At 44.3% G+C, this 27,400-nt stretch overlaps 1 protein-coding gene across 1 annotated transcript; it reads right to left on the bottom strand.

Annotated features, from left to right (window-relative positions):
• Positions 1-733: 733 nt before the first annotated feature.
• Positions 734-18,996, bottom strand: P4HB (prolyl 4-hydroxylase subunit beta). Its single transcript, XM_056867326.1, has 11 exons — positions 18,823-18,996; positions 16,605-16,811; positions 13,331-13,464; positions 12,990-13,127; positions 9,322-9,426; positions 8,978-9,103; positions 7,730-7,930; positions 5,909-6,029; positions 5,031-5,212; positions 4,573-4,659; positions 734-1,750 (listed from the first exon to the last, which is right to left on the bottom strand). Exons 1-11 carry the CDS (start codon positions 18,980-18,982, stop codon positions 1,667-1,669), a joined length of 1,545 nt encoding a protein of 514 aa, XP_056723304.1. The 5' UTR covers positions 18,983-18,996; the 3' UTR covers positions 734-1,666.
• Between the last annotated feature and the right edge of the window lie 8,404 nt (positions 18,997-27,400).

Below are 27,400 nucleotides of genomic sequence, written 5' to 3'. Positions count from 1 at the left end.
ACACTTATTTAATTTCATGTTCTAAAGCTCAATGGTAACAGGGACACTGTTCAAGTATATATCAACACATACTTGATTTATAGCTTTGGTTAATGGTGAGGATCTCAATGACATGTACTTACAAAGCAAAGGGAAGGCTAAACCAATACCTAGCTACACATGTGGATGAAAGATATGGAAATGAGGTAGTATAGTGCCATGGAGAGAAGAGTCTTCTTACTGTAGGCCCAAATTGTACAAAATCCATCATATGGAACAGTTCAGGTCACAGCCAAAAGTGCTAGAATGGATGTTAAGCAGAGAAATTTAAACATACATCAAGCCTACAAGTGCGTATGTTCCAAAAGCAGAGGTTTTATCACCCCATTCTTGCAGCCCCTAGCCCTGCTCCTGCCCTTTCCTTTATACATACCATTTTTAGTACCATACAGCTGACTGACAAATTGCCATGCTCTTGTAACACCGGGCATACATTAAAACAGCTTAGTACAAACTGTGCTATTTCATTCAAGGATACATATTTACACAAATTGAAGTTCAGACTGTAGTCCCATCATATAAAACCTGGTATTTCTGGGAACAAGCCACAGTTGAAAGTTAGCTTGAATTCCAAAAAAGAATTTCAAAAAGAAAAATCCTCAAGTCGGTTGCAATTTTTCAGCATTCTGTCTCTGGCTTCGGAAGTTCTCCTTAAGCCAATCAGGATTCAAATAAATACAGGCAAATACAAGGCTAGTATTAAAATCAAATTTATTTGGCCAACGAGTTCCATTCTTTTTAGCATCATAGACGCTCAAGTAAATTCAAATTCTGCCAACATCCCCACCCCCGTCCCTCACCCCACAGCACTCCTTGGTTCTCAAGATCCCTTCCCAAAATCCCAGTAATTGAGTGTCCTTTTTGTTGCATTTTGACAGGTTCCTTTCCAAGTAAACACTTGTGAAACCCATGTACAAAGCAATGCTGAGAAAGCACATCTTGTGTTTGTTCAGGGGCAACTTGAGTTAGATTTTGCTTCAGGAAAGTGAGCAGCCAGGCCCTCTTTCCTCAGTTGTTAGTCTCCTGGTCTTTGGAAGAGAAATATATCTTATTCAGCATAAAGGGGAACAGAGACCACACAATGAGTTAAGAGGACCACCTGTCCCACTCACTCCACATTCCACTGGCCCGACTATGGTCAGCCTAGTGGTTTCCTCTGAACTGAGGCAGCCCAAATAATAATGACAATTGAAACCATAACCAAGACCCTGCTGGGCAGAGAGCAGCATATGACAATTAGACAAAGTGTGACTAAGCTTTAAGGAGGCATTACTGGCGAGGCTCCAAAATGAGTTAGGCAATGGGGCATTTCAATCTGCTTCTACCCAGACCACAGAACACTTTAGGAAAAAGAAAATGTACATCACAGTGTGTGCGTGTGTGTGTTTTAAAAAAATAATATAGACCCAGCAGGGCTGGCTATCAAGTCAGATCCCTCTTCAAAAAGCAAAAGGTAAACTAGAAGATCAGTTGACAGGTTAGGATGAAGGGTTACTTTAGACCATTCTTTGAACTCTCCAGCCAGCATCTGCCTTCTGGTTCGAGTTGGTTTCTGGATTTGCTTGACTGCATAAGAAGGCAGCCACAGTGCAGTGTCTGGGGATAGATAGTCAGATTGGATTCCTCTTTACAGTTCGTCTTTTTGAGCTGTCACATCTTCTTCTTCCCCTTCCACCTCTGGCTCCTCAATATCTTCTAGATCTTCCAGATCCTGTAGAATGAAAAGCACAACGGTTGGTCACCACCAGCTTCTGTCATCTCAGTGCTAGAGCCAAGCAGGCTCTGTCCTTCCATTTAGACTTATGATCCTGCCAGAGCAGCAGCTGTCACCACTGTGCTTTATCAGAAGACTAACTCACACAGCTGCTGCTTGGAGATTTGTTAGTCCAGCAGATTGAGCCCCCTACACACAAACAGGCCAGAGAAAAGATTGATTCCATGCTCTCCCAGAAGCCACTCAAAACAGGGAATGGAAACCAAAATCACACAGCACACAAACATTTCCATGTAACAGAAGATCTTAAGACAAAAGTAGTACCATTGGGTCAGCCAGCTTTCTAGTCACACTTCAGGACTCCAAGCACTTGAATTAACAAGGCAGGTGTAATTCTAATATCTGGACATAAATGTATACAGCACACACTCCAGGTGTTTAAAATGTATTATATGCACCAAGCTGACATTTCAGTGAAACTTCAGGCTGCTTCTGTAACCAAGTGGGCTTGTGAGACATCTTGACAGGTGTAAGAGTCCCTAAATGTTAACACAATCAGATGCAGCAACCTTAAATCAGGTACCAAAAGGGGGGGAACTTCATCTATCAATTACACAAGGCTGAAAGAAAGGCCTCTGTTCTTGTGTCTGGGTCCCATGTCTCTCACCGCCCCGTATATTATTACATCCTTTACCTTTAACAGATAACCAGTAGTTAGGGTAGCTCCTACAGAACATAATGGGCACAGTTCACCCATATGCTACCTGATTCTGCAGAGTTTGCAGTACACAGGCTATTCTGCAGAAGCTACACTTGTGTTCATTCCAAGGGAAACCCTGCCTATCAAGAACTGCACTAATCCAATGAGGTGATAAATGCAAGCAGAAGCGGGTGAAGATTCTTAGTGTCATTTGAGATTTAAAGGCTGCATTTTATACTGCAGATCTAACTGGCTGTTCCACAGCAAATCTGTACTAAAAAGCTAGCCAAGCTCTGTCTTCTTCAGCAGTGTTAATCTTTAAGCAAGGCAGCCCAAGCAGCCAGCAAGATTCTCACACTCCTAACCAGCATGGCCTCAGCTAATGATCTGCCTGTTGTTTAAGCCTTCTCAATCAGCTCTGAAAGTACCAAGTGAATTACCTTAACTACCAGCGTACTAAGAGAAACACACATTCTCCCATTGTTCAACTGCTTATCTTGAAGCAATGACAGAACAGACCTTGAGCTGATAGAATAGCGTTACCCCATTCACAGCACTTATGTATTTTGATATGCAAGCACAATCATATCAAGCTAGAGACACTGCAAACTGGCTAGGGCATCCCTACTTGATTACTTATCACAAGAGGGGGATAAAGCCATTTGCAAGAAACCCAGGACACTTCCATTTGTTTAGCAGGCAATGATACTAAGCCAGCACTCACTGTCTCCCAAACTGACAGAAGGCCCTGGGGACATGGGTCACACCAGCAAAAAGCAAGGTATAGCCCATTACCCCCTCCTTTGTCAGTTCAAATCACATCTCCTTCAATTTATATTTGCTTCCATGAAATACTGAGCCAACAGTTTCGTAGGCCACACCGCTGTGTGACTTCAATCTCCATATTTTCACTCAGCTCTACTGCTAAGTGTTCTCCATAAGAATTATGCCCTTTATCAAGACTTTAAAAAGCGTAGGTTCACCTAGCTTAGCACTGTTGTTTCTAACTAGCAGCAACTGCAGTTGCAGGCAGAAAATGGTCTGTCCTGGCACCAGTTACCCAAGATCCTTTAACCAGAGATGTCAGGGACTGAACCCAGGATACTCTGTATGCAACTCAGGTGCTCCATCACGTTATTGTAGATGCTCCTAAAAGATTGTCATGAACAAGAACAGTACAACTGGCTACCAACAAAGCACTGAGCCCCAACAGTTTACTTTTAACCACAAGGATTGATCAGACTAAAAATACGGGTCAAGAAATTAGAGGGCTGAGTTTCCACATAGCCAGAGACCAGATCAAGACCACTTGGGGCAAGGAGGGGGGGTCACACTATTAACCAGCAGGCAGCAACAATAATTGCTAGGTGAACAACCTGCACATCTTCAACTCCAATGACATACATTATCCAACAGCATCAAGTCGCTATACACAACTTCAGCATCAAGGCTACAAGAAAATGCAGAAGTGCCAGGGGTGGGTCACCAGCTACTAGTGGAGCCCATCATCGATGGGAAGTCACAGACCTAACCATCCCATGTTCAGCTGTCACTCCTGTCAAGGGGTAACCTCAAGTGTAACTTGAAAGTAACCAGAGAGGCCAGAAGTGGCAGAACAATTCTACTAGGAACAGAGGCCAACAGCAGCAGAACAGTGACATCCGCTACACAAGCTGGAAGCAGAAGCTGCTACTCGAGTCACGGAAATCGGACATGCGCACCTGGTGATGGGCCCCGGAGGGTGAGCCAGCCCAGTGAAGGTTCATCCCTCGAGAACTACAGACAGTTGGTCAAGGCTGAGGGGAATGCAAATAATCATGTTTCTTGAGTGTTAGTCACTGTCTGAGGACAGTGGAGCCCTATAGTCCATTCGGTAGGCCTGGTTAGTCCACAGGGAATTGCAGGCATTCAGGAACACCCCACCACCACCACCCTCTGGATGCTACCAGCTGTGTTTTATTTACAAGTTGCTATGGAACCAGGGCCATACAACATTCTCTGCTGTCACATAAGTAGCTCTACAGGATGGAATTCTCCCTTCCACACATCTGAGCGCCGCCCCAGAACCCGCATACATGCCTGAGTCCCAAACAGTCATAGCTCAGTGTTGGATACTCACCTCTTCATCTGCACCGCCATCTTTTCCACCACTTTCCAGGAATTTCTTGAAGCCTTCTAGCGTCCTCTCACCATTGTAATCTATGACCTATAAAAAATGCAGAGGAGACATTTACCACTCAAATGGAAAGCTGGGGGCTGGAGGAAGAAGAATTCGCTTTCTGAACAGCCAAGCAAAAGGGATTGGAAAATTCACCTTCACCCACAGGAGCTGAAGAAGTGTAGCCAGCCACTAGACTCCCGTGATCGCTGCGAGGAGAGAATAGCCCGCACATGAGCGTTGTCCTCTACTGAACAACCTTCCCTACATCAGCTGCACTGGTAAAATACGCAAGGCCTCCCGCTGCAACTCAGCCCAACTCACACCCCTGAAAAAGCCATTCGGAGGCAGCACTCAGTTTCTTATCTCCCCTTCCAACATGGAAGCACAGATCAATGTCAAGCCTGGAGCCCGCTTACCGTTCTTTCAGGACCCGCAGGGAAAAACTTGAGGGTAGGGAAGCTGTGGACCTTGACTGTCTCAACTTCATTCGCTGTTGAGTCCATCTTGGCTACGACAATATTCTCATGGTCCTTGTATGTCTCTCCCAGTTTATCCCATATGGGAGCCAGCTGTTTGCAGTGGCCGCACCAGGGAGCATCTGCAAAACAGAAGGTTAAAAACCCAGTTTATCATGAATTCAACAGAAAGAACCTCACCCAATTTCCATTTGCTGTCAAGATGAGAAACATTTGAGATGTGATATGCTCTGTGGACAACCAGCGAGAGCATATGCGTGTATTAAGGGATGTGTACTTGCGGGGAGGGAGTATTTTTAACTCAGATTTTGGAAAGGGAATAAATACTGGTATTCAATTGTCCTGACACCACTTGGGGATTTTCTGGGATTTGGGAATTATTTAGGATCCATTATGACCGGGGGGGCGTGGGGGGGGGGGTTTCAACCAAATGACACCACAATTGCAGGGGACCTCGTGCTGCCTGTCCATACCAAGTTCCAAACAAATTGGACCAAAGGGTCCAATTTTTTCCCCTCCGAATGTGGACAGTCTTCCCCAGGCCCCAAGCAGGCAAGATGCCGGCCTTCTTCCCCCATTCATCCTATTGCCCTAGAAACCTGGGGGGGGGGGGGGGGCGCAGGATCCCAAGTATTTGCAGAAATATACAGGATCCAGATACTGGTATTCCTGAGAACTCCAAATACTGCTCCAGATACCTTATTGGTATTTTGCAGGTATATTGGGTATTGTTCAGGTATATATTCAGATAGGGTATATCCAAACACACATTCCTATGTAATGTACACCAACCCATTGTGTACCACCAAAGTACTTACAGAATTCAACAAAGACATTCTTAGACTCATCAAAAGCCACTTCCTCAAAGTTCTTCCCAACCAGAACTTTGACAGGTTGTTTGTCCCAGTCCTCAGAAATCTCTTGGCTCATCAGGTGGGGCTGAAACACACAACCACAAGAACCAGCATGAAAGCAACAGCATAAAATGTGATGAGTAAAACCTCCTTCCACCACTGTCCTAAGACAGCAACTGACAAGCCAGACTATAAAAAGGGTGACTAATATAGATTTCCTCCTTCAAGGTCAACCCCACCCCACCCTGTAACCTGTACGTGTCTGAGCTGCTGTACAAAAGATGCAAGTCTGATCTGTGTAAAGTTGCCATGGTTCAGCTTAACACTGTTAAGTGAAGATATGCATAAGGTGTACAGGGAGCCAAGGAGATGACTGCAAGTACCAAATCAGTTTCTTGATTTTAATTGGGGGGAAAGGGGAGAAAACTTTCAAGCTTTTAAAATGTAATTTCATCAGAACAGTGCTTGCTCCAAGGAACAAGGAAAGCATCTTTCCAGGTAACTGTTCCGCTATCTAATCATACTTAGGTACTCCTGAATTACTAATAACTGCTCAACCCTACTTTAACAAAAAACCAGGAATCCTGTTTCCAAAGGATAGAAGAAAGTTTTTTAAGCACCTTCAAATGTACCTTGTTTAACCAAAAGGAAGGCCTGTTCCCCCCATCCCCCCACATGGGCTATCAAGAAAAAGAGGAGACCATCTTAAATTCATGTGCCACTTAAGATTCTTTTCCAGTGTAGGAGTTTTGAGTTGTTGTGTCAGCAAGGGCAACCTACAAAAACACACACACACAGTGTTTTCTGAAACGGCATCACATGGGTGAAGATGGGACTGCAAATCCCAACTTCCCCAAACCAATGAAGAACTAACATGTCAGAATTCTACCCTTTGCCTGGTAGCCTAATTTTCTATATGCAGGGAGTCTAAACGTCCCCCATGTTAAGCATGGAAAACCACCTCCTGCAAAGTGAAGCGGCCCTAACTGCACATGGCCCACAGGCCCATCTGCTCAGAGTGACGCTGGCCCGGAATCACATCACTTGAGTAAGTCTCAATTAAAACACATTAAAAGTTGTCTTTATTATTTTATCCACACTGGGACTATACTACTGTTCACACCTGTTATAGTGGAGCCTTAGGCCCTATTCAGCAATGCTAATTTAAAATAGATGTCTGCTTTTTCTTCCCTGTGTTTTCATGTTTCTTTATTCAGAAAGGTCATATTAAAAATTCTGCATTGCCTGCTGATTTCTTCAGTGCCCACCACCCAAGAATTAAAGTGGAGGCTGTGTCAGTTCTATAGAGTGGGACAGGAATGACAGAACAGTAAGGCAGAGCTCAGAATCATCCCAGGAACAGGGCTGAACAGACACAGAAGCTGGCTCTGCACAGCAGCTTTCACCGCCAGATTAAGATGGAAGGTCCCCAGGCACTTGTGCAATTGTAGGGGGGGGGGGACAGAGGAGTGCCTCCCCCACTGTGCCAGTAAGACAAAACTAGTTCTTGGGCGTGCACACTGTCAGCTCTATGAGCAGCTCCCAGATTTATTGAGCGTACTTTATCAGCACATTAGGGCTATTTACATACTGGCCCTGTGCCCTGCTGGCTTTGCCCTTTGGGTTTCTCAGCATGAAGCTCTAATGCTGCGCTGTTGGGGTGTGCTGCAAAGCCAACTTGAAAGGCTTTAGAGCCATGTGACGGCTCTCAAGTTCCACGCCAGTCTTGCTGCTGGGATCACCTTACTCGGGTGCCGGCCCAAAAGCCACGTTCGACACCATTACCTTCACTTTGCCCTCCAGGAACTTGTTGCAGAAGTCCCTGATATTCTCTGGCGTCAGCTCATCCGATTCTGGCTTGTACTTGGTCATTTCTTCCTCCAGGGTAATGAGACGTATGGCAGGGCATTCCTCTTTCTTGAGGCCAAAGAACTCCAGGATCCTCTGGTTGTCACTGTGGTCACTGTCTATGAAGATGAACAGGATCTTTGGGGAGGAGAGTCAAAGCAGGCAATTAAACCGATGGATGTTGGGCAGCAGAAACTCTACTGAATTGCTCTCATAAATTGTACGTTATTCCCCACACACACACACACACACACACTTTCCTTGGGTTTCATACTGGTCAACACATTGACTGTTTCCAGGCTTGCTAACTATGTAACTTATATCACTTAATATATGTGTATGTGTGCATGTTAAGCGCCATCAAGTCATGTCTGACTTATGGCAATCCTATGAATTAATGATCACCATAGCCCAGGTTAGCCTGATCTCGTCAGATCTCAGAAGCTAAGCAGGGTCTACCTTGGCAAGTATTTGGATGGGAGACCTCCAAGGAATTTCAGGGTCATGACGCAGAGGCAGGCAATGGAAAACTACTTCTGAACAACTCTTGCCTTGAAAACCCCACCAGGGGTCGCCATAAGCCAGATGTGACTTGACGGCAAAAAACTCCCATCCTATCCTTAACAGCCTTGCAAACTGAGGGGCCATGACTTCCTGAACTGAGTCAATCCATTTCATGTTGGGTCTTCCTCTTTTCCTGCTGCCTTCAACTTTCCCTAGCATTATTGTCTTTTCTAGTGACTCTTACCTTCTCATAATGTGAAGAAAGTACGATCACCTCATTTTAGTCATTTTAGCTTCTAGGAAAGTTCAGGTTTGATCTGATACAGAACCACATAATTGTCTTTTTGACAGTCCACAATATCCATAAAACTCTCCTGCAACACCACACTTCAAATCAATCAACTTTCTTCCTGTCAGCTTCCTTCGTTGTCCAACTTTCACACTTAATGTACCTTATTGTTAAGGTGATGGACTCAACTAATGGCGTTATGTGCATGCTAAAGTAGTCAGTGCTATTTGAGAAACATCTAATTTATGCTAAAAACAGAAACTGTAGTCATATGATTCCAGCCCATGCTATCTCTGACAATGTGCAAACAGATGGGAGTGATGTGATTTCATAACACAAAGGCAGTGTTCACTATGTAGGAGCAAGAAAAAAATGTAACAGTCGCTTCTTACCTTCCCTTTGAAGCTTTCAGCTGCCGTCTTGAAGTTGTCCAATTTCCCCTGGTAGTCTGTAACACTCTTGGGCAGGAACAAGAGGATGTGGGTCTTGATCTCGCCTCCAAAAATTTTTGGTGCAGTCTGGAAGAAAATTCACAACTGCTAGCCATAAGGACGTCAACAGGCTCTTACTTTTCTGCACAACCTTCCCCCTTTGCCAGTTCACTATATGTACACTGCAAGTTGACTCCTAGTATTCTCCATTCCCAGGGGATTCCCAGCAGACTCCCCCAAGATTGCATCATTAACCCAGTTCCACACGAATCGTGCATGGTCAGCCTGTGGAGCTACTTCCGTACCTGCTCAGTGAATTCAATGACCAAAGGCAGCTGGTTTGATTTGATGAAGTTCAGCAGGTTCTCTTTTGTTATCTCTCCATCAAAGTTGTTACGGCCTTCATCAAACTAAGGGGGCGGGGGAGAAATAAAGGACCATTTAACATAAGACAAAGTTAATCAGTTCCACAAATGTAATCAGTTCCACAGATGTACAGTTCAGTCTCTGCCTACTTAATATGTTTACTCCTAAATTTGGCATATTCTACAATCCTGCAGCACACGGCACACGCTTCAGCCTGCCAAGAATATGAACTTATTTAGGTTTATAGCCTTTATAGCTAGAATGATGCAAGTGTATGAGCAGCATCTGCTGAAGTCTCAAAGATTAAGTAGTCTGCATAGTTCTGTGCCTCTTCCTACAATTTCACAGAAAGATGTAAAGTAACAGGAAATTAAATGCAGCAGCCCGATTTCATTAAGCGATACAAAACTCAGCTATGCTTGATGTAGAAATTTAAGAGGTTTACAGGATGGAACACACACAGTTCTGAGAACAGGGTTACAAAGATTCCCTACCCTTATACACCACCCAAAGGTGCCCGTTTCAAGTCGACGTTGCAGGCAAGGCTCAGAATTCTGAATTTAAAATCCAGGGCAAATTCTAGACCAAAGCTCTCATCTTACAAGCAAGTGAGATCCAAGGTTCCATGGGAGTAAACAGAGAAGCAACTAGAAGGCAGCTTGGCACAAACTGCTAAGGCTACACATACTCTTCTCCCCCTACAATCTGGAATAGCCCTTAGCAAACTAATGGGAAGCTGCCGCAAGTCCCAGAGTCATACCTGGAAGACAACCAGTTGTGCTGGAAGCACACACTTATCTGATCAACAAAGTCATTAAAAAGGAGCCTCTGTCCAAGGCAGCAGTACACACCATGAAACCACTAAATAAATAGCAGTTTACTCAGAGGGCAACATATCCCTGCAGGGCTATTGTTAGTGACACAGGAACAGTTGCTCGAGGGCACATTGTAACACCAACGCCAGGAATAAGTTTCTAGAGCAGCAACAATATTTCTGCCCAGGCTTTCAGAGCCTTTCCTGGCACTGTATGGAGGAGGAAACTGGAGCATCAAGGTTAACCACTATGAGACACAAGCGAGGGACTCCTCTGATCCCCCTCCCTAGCAACACGGTGTACAGATGGCAACTTCCCAGGCACGTCAAATGCTGACCTACCTCCGGACAATCTGAAACTGTTTATGAAGTGAACAAGGAGACAACAAAAATATGCCATGCTATTGCAATGCAATGACTAAGACCATTAGCCGGAAGTCCCTAGTTCAAATCTCTTGCCTGAACTCAACAGGTGGTCTTATGCAAGGCACTGCTTTTATAGGCAATCCCACATCTGTAATACCATCTGTGGGACTACCAAGAATAGTGTATATGAAAACCGATGAACACTTGAGCTGTATCACATATTATTGTAAATTCAACCTGCCTTTGAGATTTGCTAGAATGCTCAAGAATATAACATCTAGACAACTCAAAAATTTAAAACAGTTTACAGTGCAAGTTTTCAAGAATCTGTCTAGGTCTTGCGTAACCTTATCCGGGACTGAATGCTTTCAGCTCAGATGTTCAAAGATTCTGCCTCTTTCTGTAAAATGCACCATTTTACATGCATTCTCTTAAGTGCTCAAGAAATGTATTTTATTGGCCTGCAAAATATATTTAAGCTGGCCCTACTCACCCTGTCTGTAGACTGGCTTTAAGAGGCAACAGGCACTTGCATATTGGTGTCACAGCCATGTACTTTTTTAGTCCCTCTATCACCCAGCCATAATCCCACCCACCCAGCAATTAGAAAAGTAGCAAAGTCCCCCTATTTAAATACCATAACCTTATATTAGCACTAAAGTCTATGTCAATGTCTCCCACTTGGATGGAACAGAAAACACACAAAGCACTTACAGTATCCTTAACATTTTGCCCCCAATCAGAACAAAAGCAAAGTGGCAGTATCCAGGAACAGAGTATCAAGGTTACAGAAAACAAACATTTAAAATCCCATATATGGGTTTTGAATTAGGATTCCTGCTTCTCAGGAAAATTCTATTTTAGGCAGCTAAACGTGGCAGCCTATTAACAATTCAAGGACTCAAAAGAGCCAGAAAAGGATTCTTGGATGTGAGTTTTCCTCAGTCATTGAAGAAAAGTGAATTGCTTTATACACCCAAAGTAATGACTGACCAGAACACAATTATGAAAAGTATGCATGCCAGATTGGTCTTAAACAATCTTAATTATCATGCTTTACTTGTTCACTTTGAGACAGGTCAAGCAATATTTATAGGTCTATTGTCGCACAGATATGGAATTTAAGCGACAGAATGTGAGGCAGGTGAAGGACATCCAACAAAGCTTCTTCTTCCTGACCAGAGTTCAGCCTATTTTGGAGGCCCTCTCTAATAGCCCAAGTATGTCAAGAACTCACGGACCAGAAAGCTTTGCAGCTCGGGCACACAGCAGCAGACAAGAAAAACAATTCTGGGAAATTGCAAGCCTCTCAAACAGATGTTGATTTGCTTAGCTCTGAGTCTAGCAACTTGTTAACGCAGCCAAATTTGATCATAAAGATGGGGCTACTACTCTTGTTGAGATAATCTTTTTAACAAATCATAGCCAGATTGAAAACAGATATTGCCTAGGTTACTTGTGGGAGTGTACAACTACCTGAAGAAAGTCCTCACAAGAATTGTTAGCTGGAGAAGGAGTTTTCCCTTCAGGGTTTTAGGGTACAAATGATGGTGATGTTTACAACAGCAGGTGACTATGACTAGCACCAATTAAGATCTTCCCAAGCCCCATTCTGTGCGCCCCTGGAAATTTGGCCCTTCGATAACATAAATATCAAAATGCACGTGGGCCAAATTCTTGAGCCTGACTTTGTGTACTTCATAAGGAGTCACTGACAGTCTTCAGACCCCAAAAGTATGTTTTGCCTTATTTAATATACAAGCTTTAATGGCATAAAAGGCTGATATATACTACTTCCTCTATTCTGGTTCTGCCACTTGAACAGGCCAGTCAACTATGACAACTTGCTGACTAGGTTATCAGGCAGCTTCTTCCAGTTCTGCTTTCACAAGCCCTCTAGTGCTTTGGTTTTCACCATTAAGCTTGGAAGGGTGGAAAGGGCAAACCTTGTTAAATGGTCATAACTCTAAAAAAGAGCAGAATGGCAAAGGCAGCCCAGCAAGAGAACAGACAGCTTCTCTGCCACCTAATCACCAATGCTGTCAATCTCCTACAGAAAGCCCAAGGTAAAGCAGGCATCCTCTCTCAATGGCTCAGTAATTGTTGGAAGCACTTTACCAGGAAGGCTTATTGGAAGCAGCAGGTAGGGGGTCTACAGTCTGAACTCTATGTTCACAGAACACAGGAAAGAAACTTCCAGGAGGTCAGCTTGTGCTCAGACAACTTATCTTGGTGTCTGCTGCTCAGACCCAGTCCAAACACCTTAACTTCTACCTCTAGCCAACAAAATCATGCTCCTTTTATAGCAATACTAATGTGTCAAGCTTTGACAAAAAGCAGGAAGACATATTAGGGTAAACAACAATGTTAGTTTGATAGACTGCTGCCAAATACTTAAGGCACAGCGTCATTGCTTCAGTCACTCACCTTCTTAAAAAGGGCAACGCCATCTTTGCTAAACTGGTATTTGGCAAAGACCTCACTGCTGGAAGAGATCCCGAAAGGAATGTCATCAATGGTCTCTGCTGTCAACAAGAACTGTTTGGCAGCATCAGACTCTGCATCCTAATGGAGAAAAAGGAGTTTTTTTAAAATGCCAAATAGTACACTATGCCTCAATTTCCTGCATCTTCCACATCCAAAGATTGGAAAACCAAAAGCCAAGATAGAATATGGAAAAGTACAGGAGATTCTACCTGGAGCAGGTAGTGACAGGCCAGCTCGAGCACCCGAACAACAAACAAGGCCTAAAAGGAAACAAACTCTACCTTGAAGAATCCAATCACAGCAACTTCACTGCCATCCACAAGCCCCTCAGCAGCAGCTACATCGGTCAGGGTGGTGGCAGCAGGGCCTGTGCGTTTCTTCAACCAGTTCACAATGTCATCTGCTTCCCTGCCAGCTATACACAAGAGGAATGAGAAAATACAACATTATGGCCTCTCCCCCACTTTCATGCAGAGTGAACACATGAGCTATGAGCACCGACAGGGGAGCAAGAGTACTGCTCACATTTTACAAACCACCATCTTACCCCAGGGACTCCCAAGGTGCTTAGCAGCCACCAGAAGGCACTGCTGAGCAGAAAGGTGCCCTAAACCCATCTCTTTGGGACAATGGTGTCTGGTCATCTTATCAGCAATGCTGCGCTTCTGCCAGAGGCATTTTGACACTAAACAATTCCACTGCCGAGTCAAAGGAAAAAAGAAGCAAGCTTGACTCAGGCTCTCTTGCCTGAGCCCTTGGATTCAAGAACAGTGAAAGCACTCCAACATTAAGCCTGTGTTTTTTATTCACTCAAGGTTCTCCTGTTTTATCCAACAGCTCCGGAGAAACACTGAAGTCCTCATAAACCATTTACTTTGCATAATCAGTACAAGAAATTCTTAATCAGTAACTGGGTTGAGGCCTGTTTACAAGAACCCAAACTGTATGTTCCACCGAGCAGAGACAGGACACAATCATTCACCATGTACAAATGGTACCTGCATGTAGAAAAACCTTCACACAGACAAGAGCACCATTTTCTTCCTTGTCACACTAGTGCAGGAAATGGAGGGTAAACAAATCTGCCATATAAACATCTAGTGTTCCCTCTCTGGTCAGTCAAGGTAACTTGGGCTCCAAACGTAGGAAAGATCATGGCCCAAAGAGACAAGTTACAACTAGACAGCCTTATTAACTTGTAGCACTCACCACACTGACAGGCAAAGGGTTCACTGTTGAATACAAGAACAGAGATATCCACCTGCATATAACAATGTGTTCTTGCTCATGATCCTGTATTATCAGTTCTTTACAGTTTAAGAGCTCTTTGGCATCATCAGTAGTTCTACTGGACATGTTTTATCAGCAACCTGGTATTTTTTCAGTAGCAAGACGCACCCCCCTCAAAAAAGAAAACACCTAGAGAATCTCTGGACTAGTCTCTGTTATGAAGGTCGTTATGTCAAGTTTCAGAATCTGAGCATAGCACAACTCACATTGTTCACCTGGCCATTTTTAAAACTCAGCATCCTTTTCGATTGTCCCAGGTACTTAAATCACCTTAACTCAGGGATGGCTTTCAACATCAGCACAAAGCTGCTTCAGGCAGCAGATGAGAGGAAGAGGGGCTATGCTCCCTACCTCTAATCTCTAATCATCTAAAAATTAGCTTCACTCCAGCGAAATGGGGCAGTGGTTTGGCTGTTCACTTCAAAGCTTAAGGGCAGCTGTGGCTGGACTTCCCATGATTATACACTTGAGCTTCCTCATCCAGGGAGCATCTGAAGCAATCTGGATGCTGAGAGTAGATTTTTTACACCGCACTGCATTTGTAGCAATGCAATCCTAAACAGAGTTGCACCCATTTAAATTCATTTCAGTGAACTTTGATGGGTGTAACTATTTAGGATTGCACTGTAAGCCAAGATAAAATTTATGAGCATGTAAATTGGAAGCCTTCCCTTGCCTAATTGTTATAGCAGCTGATTGTACTCTATCTCTTCAAGGTCATAAAACATATTTGCTCATCCAAAGCTGTTAGTTCTTGTGCTATTAAAAACCTTTCACAAGTTTAACATTATTCAAGTGTTCCAATGAACTCCATCACTGCCAATAAGCTTCACTGAGCTGCTGCTCTCTACCTGCAAGAGAAAGTATGCTCAGAGTACATCCAGTTCCTGCAGCTATGCTTGAATTCTAAAGACTACCTTTGACAGATGCAAAAATACAACCTTTTTTCCCAGTGATGTATGTCTTTAGGTTTTTAAAGGTTTATACAAGCAACAGAAGACTATGCATCACAAACCTTCTCATTCAGTCTTTATAACACCACACGAAATCTGACTTTCCACTCACTGTATGGACTCAAGACAGGGATATATTCAAGTACAATGCCATAAAGATCCAAATTACCACTATTACAATTTTATGTAAAGCCAATATACTATTTAGAAACCAAAAATTAAATTTTAACTGTTCAACAGCATAACAGTCTAAGGCTCCAATCCTTGTGCATGTTTACATGGGAGCAAGCCCCACTATCCCAGCAGCCCTGAAATTATGCAGAAGCTCAGGCTGCAATACAATAAAATAGTGTTGAGGTAACCGAGGAGGAAGAGACAGGTTTAGGAATAAACCACGCTAAATATATAGTATACACTTTGCAGGAACTCCAGACTCCATGCATATCTCAAGACAAGTGACAGTTTGCCTAACAGCTTGTGAGGAAACAGATGAAAACCAGAAAATTCCTGGTGCCATGTTCCTACTTCAAAGGTTTTCCTTTGCCTCTTCAGTGGGGACAGTGTCTAACTTCCCAAGCATCTGCTGCATTTTTTCTGCTGACAAATTACAGCTGACCTAAGGCACCCCCACAGAACAAAGACCATCAGAGACCCTGAGGTGGACTTCTTAGCTCATTGCATGTAGGTGCAGTCATTGCCCTCTGCTTCTTCCAGAAGAACATGGCAGGCTGCTTTCTATGCCACATTACAAATAAAATTGTTAGAAGAGTGTCAATTTCAAACAGATGTGGCCATATTTTTCCTAAAGGCTGTAGATACTCAGGCAAAGAAACTCAGCAAAGAAACAATGAAGATATAGATTTTGAGAATTGCAAAGAGCCGTCCAGGGGCTTGATGGCTAGAGGGACACAATCTATACTAAGAATAGGCAGAGCGGTGGAGAAATGCCAGAGAAGCACTGAGAAATGCAAACATTAAGAGATCAAATACTAGACAACTTTATAGGATAGAAGCTTGAAGTTCACTATGGAAAGAAATTACTGCCCAGACTTGAAAGGGGCTATATTTAAGACTTTCTGAACAAAATCACCAATAGAAATAAGCAGTTAAAAAGCCACAAATGGTCTGAACACTCAGACAAATACAGACCAATATTTTAGCTGTTCCAACACCAAGGAATGTCATCTTGTATCTGAAGATACAGAATACGATAATCAACTGCAGGGGCTTAAGGTTATATCTTCCACCTTTACATTTATTCACAGGCTTCAGTCCTCCATTACCAGTGTTCTTCCTCTGGCCATTGACTCACCTGTGTACTCTTTGGGTGAAGATTTATCTCCATTCTTGAAAAATTTGATTGTAGGGTAGCCTCGAACTCCAAATTGCTGGGCAAGATCTGACTCTTCTGTGGCATCTACCTTTGCCAGTCTGATTTCAGAGCCTTCAGATTTTAGCTTTGCTGCTGCCTTCACATACTCTGGAGCCAGAGCTTTACAATGACCACACCAGGGTGCATCTGAAAATAATGAGTATCCAAACAGTCACTATACTGTCTTCCACTTTTTCAACCCACAGATATGCAACAAGTTCAAACATCCCAATGCAGAATGTTCAAGCAGAAGGAAAGCTAGTGCCTTTACAGCCAAGAAAGCATCACCTTCCACCACTGTAGTACAATACCCAGGCACGCACACACATCACTAAATGTATTAACTTCACCCCTTCACTGGTGCTCTAAGGAAGATGCACACCTCTGCACCAAAGAGGAAACACAGCCTTTAGCGCCAGAAACATGATATTCTAGGAGATCTAGGAAAGCATACTGACCAAATTTGTGCCCTTTTAATACCAAAGAATCTAGAGGAACCTGATAAATACAAAGCTTAGTACCTGTGACCTATGGGAGAAATGAGAGCACCTCAACAAGATGTTCTACAGCAGAAAGAAGATTGGAATTAATACAGATTATCCACTCTACTCCACTATATAAAAGAAACAGGAGTGTAGAACTTTACAACTTTTTTTTGTTTTTATGCAACTAGGAAACAAGAGTACTTCCCTAGCCACTACAAGTCAACTTCACTCTGGGTACCCCTTGAAAACACATACAAGGTCATTTTTATTGAATACATTGATATTTCACCTATCTTCCGCCATAGAACTCAAGGTGGTTTCCTTAGGGTCTCACAGAAATTTTTTCATGTTGACCAGGCCCATGCCTACTTACCTTCAGCACAGCTGCTACATCATGTGGCCATTTAACCATACCCTGAGCATATCATGCTGTGAACATATTACCTCTAGTACAATACCCCACCAGTGGAGTGGATAAAATATTTCATCCAATACTTTCCCACAGTTTGATTGGCATCCGACATGCAGAGCTCTATCAAGGAAGGCCTCCTTTATACAGCTGCTCCCACGGCTCAGTGGCACACCCTTTCCAGTAGTAGTGCCTGCATTTTTACAGCAGAAGCAGGTATGGCATGTTACACCTGAAACGCTTTCCTATACCTTACACAGACTAGTTTACCTGACTCATACTCACGCCTGCAGCAGGCTACCATGCCTTATATCCAACCTACTGTCCACCCACAACTACCACAAGCGGAAATAACAGGGTAAGATAGTAAATACTTTGAGCACACAAAAGCAGCTTCTCAAGTAATTATCAAAAGCCATTACGTACACTTCACATTGAACCAAGTGCAACCCCCGCCCCCGGCAAGGAAGCCCCTCTCTGAATCAATACAAAAGGCTGATAATCCCCACAAGCAAACAGCTAATGTGAACGGCCCACCTATGTTTTTTTATTGCATTTTTTTCCCATTAATAAGTAGATATACAGAGGGGAAAAATAGGGAAAATAATATTGTTTACATACCATTTTGTTGGTATCTAACAATCTCTACCCCTCTTTATAATACCGTCTTCCATATTTTCTTAGCATAATAGTAATTTGCTTTGACTAGCTCTTTTGTCTGGTGCTTTTAATATATTCATAAAAGGATTTCCATCTCTCATGATTCTGTTCTCGTGTATTATCATTCATGTATTCTGTTAGTTGTGCCATAGTAATATATTCTAGGGACTCGTCTAACCATGTCTGAAGTTTTGAGATCTTATATTCTAGGGACTCGTCTAACCATGTCTGAAGTTTTGGGATCTTATTAGTTTTCCAAAGTGATGCCAGAAGTACTCTCGCCGCTGTTACAAGATACTTTAATACGATCTGTTGGTCCTCGTTCATGGTACCTGACGCTTTATTCAAAAGGAAGTGTTTGGGATCATATTTTATGCTCTGTCCGACGATGCCTTCGAGGTGCGAACGGCCCACCTATGTTCACAATATAACATCTGAAATGGCTTCCTAGAGTAAGAAAAAAACCTCCCCAACTTGGAGAGAAGCGATCCTGCAGCCCCGCGGCCTCCCTCCCGCACTGAAGCATCCTTCCGGGCCCTCCAGGGTGCCTCTCCCTCCCCGACCGCCGGCTCCCCCTGCATTGCCCTGCGACGCCTCCACTCACAGAACTCCACCAGGAGATGCGGGAACTGCTCCAGCGCCCGGTCGAAGTTGGCCCCCTTCAGCACCAGCACGCCCTCCTCGTCCTCCACCTCCCCGTCGGCGGAGACGCGACCCAGCAGCAGCACACAGAGCAGCGGAGACCAGAGCGCGGCGGCCTTCATGGCGGCACAAAGGACGGCGGGCAGGATGGCAGGCGAAGGGACGGGGCGACGGAACAGCACAGCAAGAGAGGGCCCTGCGCGCCCGCCCCCCGGCTTATAAACCCGCCCTCTCCCGCTCCAGCTTCCGCTCATTGGTGACGCCCGGTCGCCTGGCCTTTCCGCTCTCGTTGCTCTGGCGCAGGACCTAACCCCGCCCGAAAGCTTTGATTGGTCGCCCGAAAGGTCACGTCATCCTCCCTGCCATTTCCGAACAGGCCTGCTGGCGCTCTCATGACCCGCCGTCTTCGATTGGCCAGCCGGATCGCATTGCCGCCTCTGATTGGATGGCTCCTGTTCTCAGACCTCTGCACAAGTGCTTCTGATTGGGTAAGCTTCAACGAAAGCCCATTCGCCCCCTCCTTCCGTCGTTTCACCTCTCTCCGTGGGAACGTGGCATTTGCAAGACACGCCCGTCCTAGAGCGGCTGCAGCGCATGCGTTTTGGAGGGCGACTGTGAAACCTTGTTCGTGTTTGATTCTGACTGGGCCGCGGTGAATGAATGACCTGGAAACGCAAAGGGGTAAATTAGCAAGTACTTCCGGGCGTGTGGGGACATTTGTTTCTACGTGGGGGCTTTTTGAGAAACTATATGCGGAAGGATACTGGCAAGTCGTTTGAACGTGGGAAGAGATGTAAACGCTTCTTGGACGTGTAGGTTTAAGCGGAGGAGGATTATTTTGTTTTTTTACACTGTTGCAATTCTTTTTTAATACATTAACGTTATGTGGCCTCTCCGTATACTGTAGTGACAAAAAGACGAGGTTAACTTGCTATTTGGCCTTCTACATCCCTAATTTAGGATTTAAGTATAGTTGTGCAGAAAGATCTCTATTTTAAGGAAGAGTAAAAGAGTCTTATAGCACCTTGCTGACATGTTTACACTGCTATCCTGATTTTAATGGATTTAGACTGTGGTAACTGCATAGGGATGTATTAGATTGGCAGAAGAGGACAAAATTATTTAGATGTACTTGATACATACGTAATGAGCACAGAGAGAAATAATAACTAAACAGCAAGGCCAAAATGAAATGCAAGAGGCACTGACTTGTGACGTTTCTGTGTGAAGCACCCTTAATTACAGAAGTAATTGACGTACAACACAATCTTCTTAGCTGCTTTGAATGGGTGCTCCATGCATGTGATGAAATAAGACTTGACTCACAATGGTTTATGCAGAATAAATTTTATTCATTTTTAAGGTTCTGTTGGACTACTAATTTTACCATCTTCCCAGCTTTGCTATGCAAATTTAAAATATACTGGCAGAGAAAACTTTGGTGACAAATGAGATCTAAATTGATAAAATTTTCAGCAACATCAAATGTTATATTAGTCTTTAGAACCTTTGACTAAAACAGCACTTCTGAGTAGACCTGCTTTCTCAATAAAGGAAGCCACAGCCTTCAGTTTGCAAGATCTGAACAAGGCTGTCAAAGACAGGACATTTTGGAGGACTTTCATTCATAGGGTCGCCATGAGTTGGAAGCAACTTGACAGCACTTAACACACACACACACAGACCTGCTTAGGATTGTTCCTGGAATGTCCTGCGAGTTCATAATGTCCTAGAACTGGTTACTCTCAGAAAACAACAGTCATTGTAGCTGTTAGCTGGTGCCCCAGCCAACACTGATGAAAGGAAGTACATGCCACATAGGGGACCTGTGCTTCCATGTGTAGACACAGATCTAATAGCATCCCAGCTGTGAACTAGCTCCTTCAGAGGCAGTATAACACCATCCGCCACAGGTTGGCTGTTTGTACAATTAAATGTAAGTTTATTGACCTTCACACAGCTTATTGCTGTCTTCCAACATTTTTTGGAATAGTCATTGTCTCACCTTAGTCTGTTGACAAGTAGATTTGAGTGTTGTCGTCATACCTCCTCCAAACAATATAAAAATGAGTAGGACATCAGTTAAGTTTATAATGTTTTTGTGAAGCAGACGTTTATTACAAGCAGAAGCTTATTACAATCATAAAGGATTTTATTAATTTAAAAACAAACAAATACAGTTTGACTTTTCAAGACGAAAGTATGTTATACCTCTCCACTGTACAAGCTTTTTTAAAGCTACCAGTGAACACAATACAGACAAAGATTGCTTGTGCTAGCCAATGATTTCACGTGAAAATGCTTAAAGCAATGGGATTTATTAATCTTCCACATTTGTTTTTAAATACTTCATTTTCCAGTTAACCTGGTTATTAGAAATTGTGCAATGCTGTTTTTGTAACTGAGAGTTCTGTAGGATTGCAGCCTTACCATCCAATCCTGAAGGAGGGGGCAAAGCTCCATGACCCTGCGTAGGTGTAAGTGCCCATTTAACCTGGGTGGCACGCATGCCAGCACCTGGGAGCCACACAGCTGAGTGCCAGGCCACCCTCCGTGCTGGTGTATCTCCAGTGCAGGGGCCCACGTCGGGACAAAAGGGGATGTTTCTGAGGACGGGGCTGACATCAGTCAGCTTGCTGAAAGTTTTCAGGCCAGGAATGCCCACTCCTCCCGGCATAAGGTTATGCCAACTAAAATTGTGACATACCCCATAGAGCTCCATTTTAGGAGTTTGACAGTTTCTCCCCCCCTTTTTCACAGCCACGGGCCCAGGTGGTTGAAAATGTTGACCAAGTGGCCAGCCAGTGGGCAGGGGGTGGAAGGGGGGCTGAGCCCCCACAGCAGCGCCCAATAGTGAAGCACCAGCTACCTCATAAGCACTGGCCTCACCACAGACACCTTCCGGCAGGTAAGGGGTGCGGCTCAAGATGCTGACCATCAGCTCCCAGCCATGGGGACAGCGCGAGCAGCGCGGCACTCATGGTGGCGGCAAGTGCACAGGGAGAGCACTGTGCACAACAGGGCTGGCAGTTTGCACAAAACCCACCTGGGAGAGCAAAGTCCACACATTCTGTGGGTGAGCTCTCCCACTCAAGTTCCATTTCGGGTACAACAGATGCAGAGACAGGACACAACGGGGTGCCCGCGCCATTACAGGTAAGCTGGGTGAGGCACCCCAAACCACCTTTTTGTCCCCCCCACTCAGTTGCCCCTGCCAGTGGGCTGCCCATCCCCAGCCACCTGCCCCTCTCTCTAGGACTTGATGCCTCCTGATCTGGGGGGATCCACCTCTGTTGTCGGGCATTGAGAGCTGCCGTGAGTAGTTGGAGTGCACCTCATGGGGCAAGCACTGGTTGGTCTCTCTCCTGGACACTATGGCGACTGCTTTTGGCCACCTTGAAGCTTTTCTTGGAATGGTGCGGGGTGTTGCGGAGGGGATGACATGAGTGGAGCGGTCTTGGGTGACCCGTTATGCTCTCTGTGACTCCTTCACCGGCTGCAACGGCCTCCTCACTGGTGCCTCGACCTGTCCAGAGGAGTCACCCTCACCAAGTTGGGCACCCTTATGGTTGCCATTGACATCCTGCTGCACCCCCATGGCTCAAGGCCTCCCTCTGCCCTTTCCTCCGCCCAGCCCGCCTTGCCATCTGATGTTTCAGGGGCAACTAAGGTTTTGGGGGTCGCGCCCACTGTGGGGGATTGGGACTGGCAAGGGGTGTGCAGTCATGGGCACATCTCCCCGTTGGCCGCCGCTGCATGCAGGGCTACAGGTATTGTACCACGACACTCCCCAGGTGCGTGCTTGGGGTGACCCACCTGCCCCCAACTCTCTCCCCACCCTCTCCCAGCCTCTGCTGCACTCCATCGGGACCAGGTGGGGCGGAGCCATCCTCCATCCTCCTTTGCCTTGTTCAGATCCTCCCTCTAGACCTGGTGATTGTGGGGCATGCCCACCCTGTGACATGTTTTGCCTAGTCCCGCCCACCTTCCCGCTTCACCCTGCTCCTGCCTCTATGGCAGCCCAGTCCACGGCTCTGCCCCCTCTACTCCGGTGCACCTGTGTCCACCTCACTGTTATTTTGTTTAAAATGCTGAATTTGAGGAGCTGGCCACAGTGCAGCAAACCACTTAGGAGGCAGCTTAGCTGCACCATTGCTGCACTCTGTGGCCTCAGCACAAGTACTCCCACCCCCTAGGCTATTAAAGAGGTTACTTGGAAGAACTAGGTGTACTTGGCTTAACTATCTGTGTCCTTCAGTAGTCTGACATTTTTATTATTTCAATTTGGGAGCCAGCGTGGTGTCGTGGTTAAGAGCAGTGGTTTGGAACGGTGGACTCTGATCTGGAGAACCGGGTTTGATTCCCCACTCCTCCACATGAGCGGCAGATGTTAATCTGATGAAATGGATTTGTTTCCCCACTCCTCCACATGAAGCCAGCTGGGTGACCTTGGGCTAGTCACAGTTCTTTCCTAACTCTCAGCCTCACCTACCTCACAAGGTGTCTATTGTGGGTAGAGAAAGGGAAGCCGGTTTGATTCTTCCTTAAGTGGCAGAGAAAGTCAGCATATAACAACCAAATCTTCTTCTTCTTCATCCTGCCCTCACTCACTGGCCAAGACCGGGCTCAATACACAGGCAATTCAAACAGTAACAGAGAAGAGAAAAACTATTTTGCAGCTCATTTAGGACATATTCATCTTTCCTGGATGCAGCCTGTGAGACTCAAAAGGGGCTAGTTGCTGAAGCTGCTCATGCTTCACCCATTTTCCAGACCCATTATAAATATACACTGAAATGCAGGTGAAGACAGAAAACATACCATTTGAACTTGAATCATGGCTACAAAGTCCTGATATTCCAGCTGGGGAGAGGTGGCCCTGGCTATTCCATTCAGATTTGGAGAGCACTAAGATCACTTAGTTTTTGTAGAATGTAAAGCTGTGCTAGGAGATCCATGATAATTCCAGAGGGGTAACATTGTTAGTCTATTGTTGCAAAATAAAATAGAAGTCCAATTGCACCTTAAAGTACAATATTTATTCCAGTACAAGCTTTTCTGAGACAGAGCTCACATCCTTGGATTCAGTGAAGAGAAACTAATTTTCTATGCCTGAAGAAACCAATATTTGCAGTAGGTATTCTTGCAGTCATCAACACTAATTGTGAAAAACTTACCCAAAATAAATAAATTTAAGCATGCCATGTGTTTGATTTATTTCCCGTTTTAAGTGCAAGAGCAAGATATGAAAGCATGGCTAAGCTGAGAATGCAATTCCTCACATTATGCTACAGGAACTGTAAGAAAGAAGAAAAGAAGACTATACTCCATGATGGGGCATCATATGACATTTAAAGGAGGTTGGGAAAGGGTCAGATCTCTTTGGGACTCAGATGTTATTTAAACTGCTATAATAAAGCTCAGATGGAGTATATCACAGCTACAAAAAGTACAAACAATTCCAGGAGCAAGCCAAGTATGGTTAATGGCCATAGTCAAGAAAATTATAAAATGCAAAAAGGCTTCATTTAAAATGTGGGAGTCTAGCCTAAATGACCATGAATGTTTGCAAAGCAAATGTAATTGTCAATAAGGCAAATTGAAAAAATAATTTAAGTGTTTTGTTGAAGACATTAACAATGTAAATTTATTTAAATGCATCAGGAACAGGAAACTAGCAAGGGAGGTACTTGGACTGTTCAGTGCAATAGAATTACTAAATAGGATAAAAAGATTGCAGGGAGGCTGAACTCTACATCACTTCAGAACATGTTCAACAGATAATTGCACACAAATCAGGGAGAATGTCTGAAAATTGTCACACAGAAAAAAAAAAACCATGATGTGGAGGTCTAACTGACAAATTAAAATTTGACAAACCCAGCAGGTCTGGATGGTATACTCCGAAGAGTTCTTAAACTCAGATATTAAATCATTGGACTTCTAAGACAAATATCCTGCTTGTCACTGAAACTGGCCTTCTTAGCAGAAAAGGGGGGGTAGTCAACATAATGCCAATTTCTAATAAAAGATCTGGAGGGAGCTAAGGCATTTTAGACTCCTTAGCCTGATGTCTATCTCTAATAAATTGTTAGAAGGAATTTTTTTTATAGAAGTTTGTAAAATTAGGAATGGTATGGAGAATGTGGATAGAAAGACTTTTCACCTGTAATACAAGTTCACTCCTATGCAAGTCCACTGAAAACAGACTAGAATAACTATAGGATTGCACTAGTAATCACATTGGGAGACGTTTGTTCTCAACAGCTTTTGCTTGCATCCTATAGCCAGAATAAAGGAAATTCAACAACCACATTGTGCGTGTCATGAATAATTTGTGTTGTAATTCTGTTTTCTGGGTCCTTAAGCAATAAATATTATTCTGCAGGCAGTTGAACTCTTAATTCGTTTTTTTTAAACTGATGACATCCTTTGCACATAGAGGAGCTAGGTAACATAACTAGCCTGAATATGCACAATCATAGATCCTATCAAGTGTGAGAGGGACAGCACTCTTAGAAAATTTTCTCTCCCCCCGCCATCATGCCTGAATCTGCAGTGGGAGGAGGAATTGTCAAAAATCCCCTCTCCTGCATTTTTCTGCTGGCAGACGTATGCTTTCCCCAGTAGAAAACATGGTTAGGATCCAGATAAACTTCGCAGATCTTTTAATTTTGTACTGAGCGCTGCTGATAAACATATATATGGCTGAAACGAAAAGAGTACCTTCATAGTAAGAAGAGCACATACCTTATTGACCGTCTATGGGAAAAGGCAAGAAGGAAGCAGGAATATGTGGCATCACATACAATGCACCTTTTCAAGGTGTTACATTAGAAATTGAATCTGTTTCCTTAAATAAACCAGCTGAACTATACCACATGTCATTCTGAAAGGCCAGCATGGTAGTAACACTATGACATGTGCCACAAGCATGGGATCTGTTAACTGAAATCGTAATACTGGCACAATCATGCCAGAAGTATGAATTTTGGTACACAGTCATAGAAGAAAGTGTACACTATAGAGAGATGGTAGTTCCCAGAAAATCATGGAGAAAAGGAGGCAGGAGCCCAGAGAGAGAATGCAAGTGTATAAGTAATATTTTTAATGTTTTAGAGGAGGGTCATGGCTCAGTAGTAGAGTATCTGCTTTACATACACAAGGTCCCAAGTTTAACCCCCAGCTGTTTGTCCTTTATGCTGTTGTCAGCCCAAGATGTGAGTGTGTTTCCTGCAGACAAGCGGTTTTAGTTGTGCAAACAGCTTGCTCTCTTTCTTCACAAGGGTGTGTGTGCGCAGAGGCTGCAAGAAGAGCCTGTTAGACTTGGTACTACTGGGACACGTCATCACCAGGCATTCCATTTGCCAGGTGCCCTCATTCTCAATGCCAGCCAAAGGCAATTCAGCTCAAAGTCCTCCCTGTTGTTCAGGGGACAATGGGGCAACCCGAGCAAGCTGCTGCCTTAGTGGGTGCTGTAGGCTCCGGGGTGGGTGGGGGATGGGTACAGCTAAAATGTGGGCCAGCCTTGGCAATAGCACAAATTATATTTCCAACCTTAAGGCTAACTGCTAAATAAATGCAGGAGTGAGGAGGCAAACAACTTGGGTGCCACCAGGAACTGCTAGATTCTATACAGCCTGGTTCATTTTGGCCTCATCTGTTTTCCTGACCAAGTTTACTCAGAAATAAGCCCCCGGGTTTTAGTGAGACTTCCAAGTAAGTATGATTAGAATTACAATCTTAGGGAATAAATTGTACAGTTCCAGCACCTTTTTATATCAAACCCCCTTTCCCCTAGTGATAAAGGGCCACCTAAGAATGAAGCTGAAGGCAAGTCGCTGTATCACAGTGAAGTTTATAATCATTAATCCTCTTCTTTAATGTTAGCAAAACCACAGCTGAGCAAAAATGTCCAGGGAAAAGTACATTCACTTCCCAGGAACGGCAAGCATCATCTTCTTCCTCCACACTTCCCAACGTTTGTTTTCTTGATTGTGAAAATCCAGACTTCTTAACCACATGGTGGCTTCCTCCTTTCTGGGTGGACGTGGCCCAACCTGTTAGGTTAGAGAACAGAGCTGGGGGAAGCAGCCAGCTGTCAAAAGACCTGAGCTGGCTAGCTGTCATTGGCTGAACTGCTCTGCCCCTTTGACTTGCCTGTGTTGCAGCGCAAGAAAGCAGAAGGAGAAAGGGTTACATTTCTGCTGTGCTCTTTTTCCACCTGGGAGCAAAGTAGATTCCATAAAGCAAACATGGGACCGATAAGCTTTGCTTATCAACCAGCTATCACTCAACAGTTTCTCAAATACACCCGTCCCCAACATTCAGCAGTGGCAACGAATAACCGTTCCTTGGCTGGATACATTATTTCCTCATGTTGAGAACGGCAGTCTTTTTTATCTTAAATGTTACTAATCCAGCGTGGCTGTTGAATAGACTACGAAGTATGTCATACAAATCAATACTGTTGCACTGAACATGAAGGGACCTGTGAAGGAAAACATTCTGAACTCTATATTCATTAAGTATTTTCCTTT

The sequence above is a fragment of the Euleptes europaea genome, chromosome 1, assembly GCF_029931775.1.
Source record: "Euleptes europaea isolate rEulEur1 chromosome 1, rEulEur1.hap1, whole genome shotgun sequence".
Lineage (NCBI taxonomy): Eukaryota > Metazoa > Chordata > Lepidosauria > Squamata > Sphaerodactylidae > Euleptes > Euleptes europaea.
This window is presented reverse-complemented; position numbering and strand designations above follow the sequence as displayed.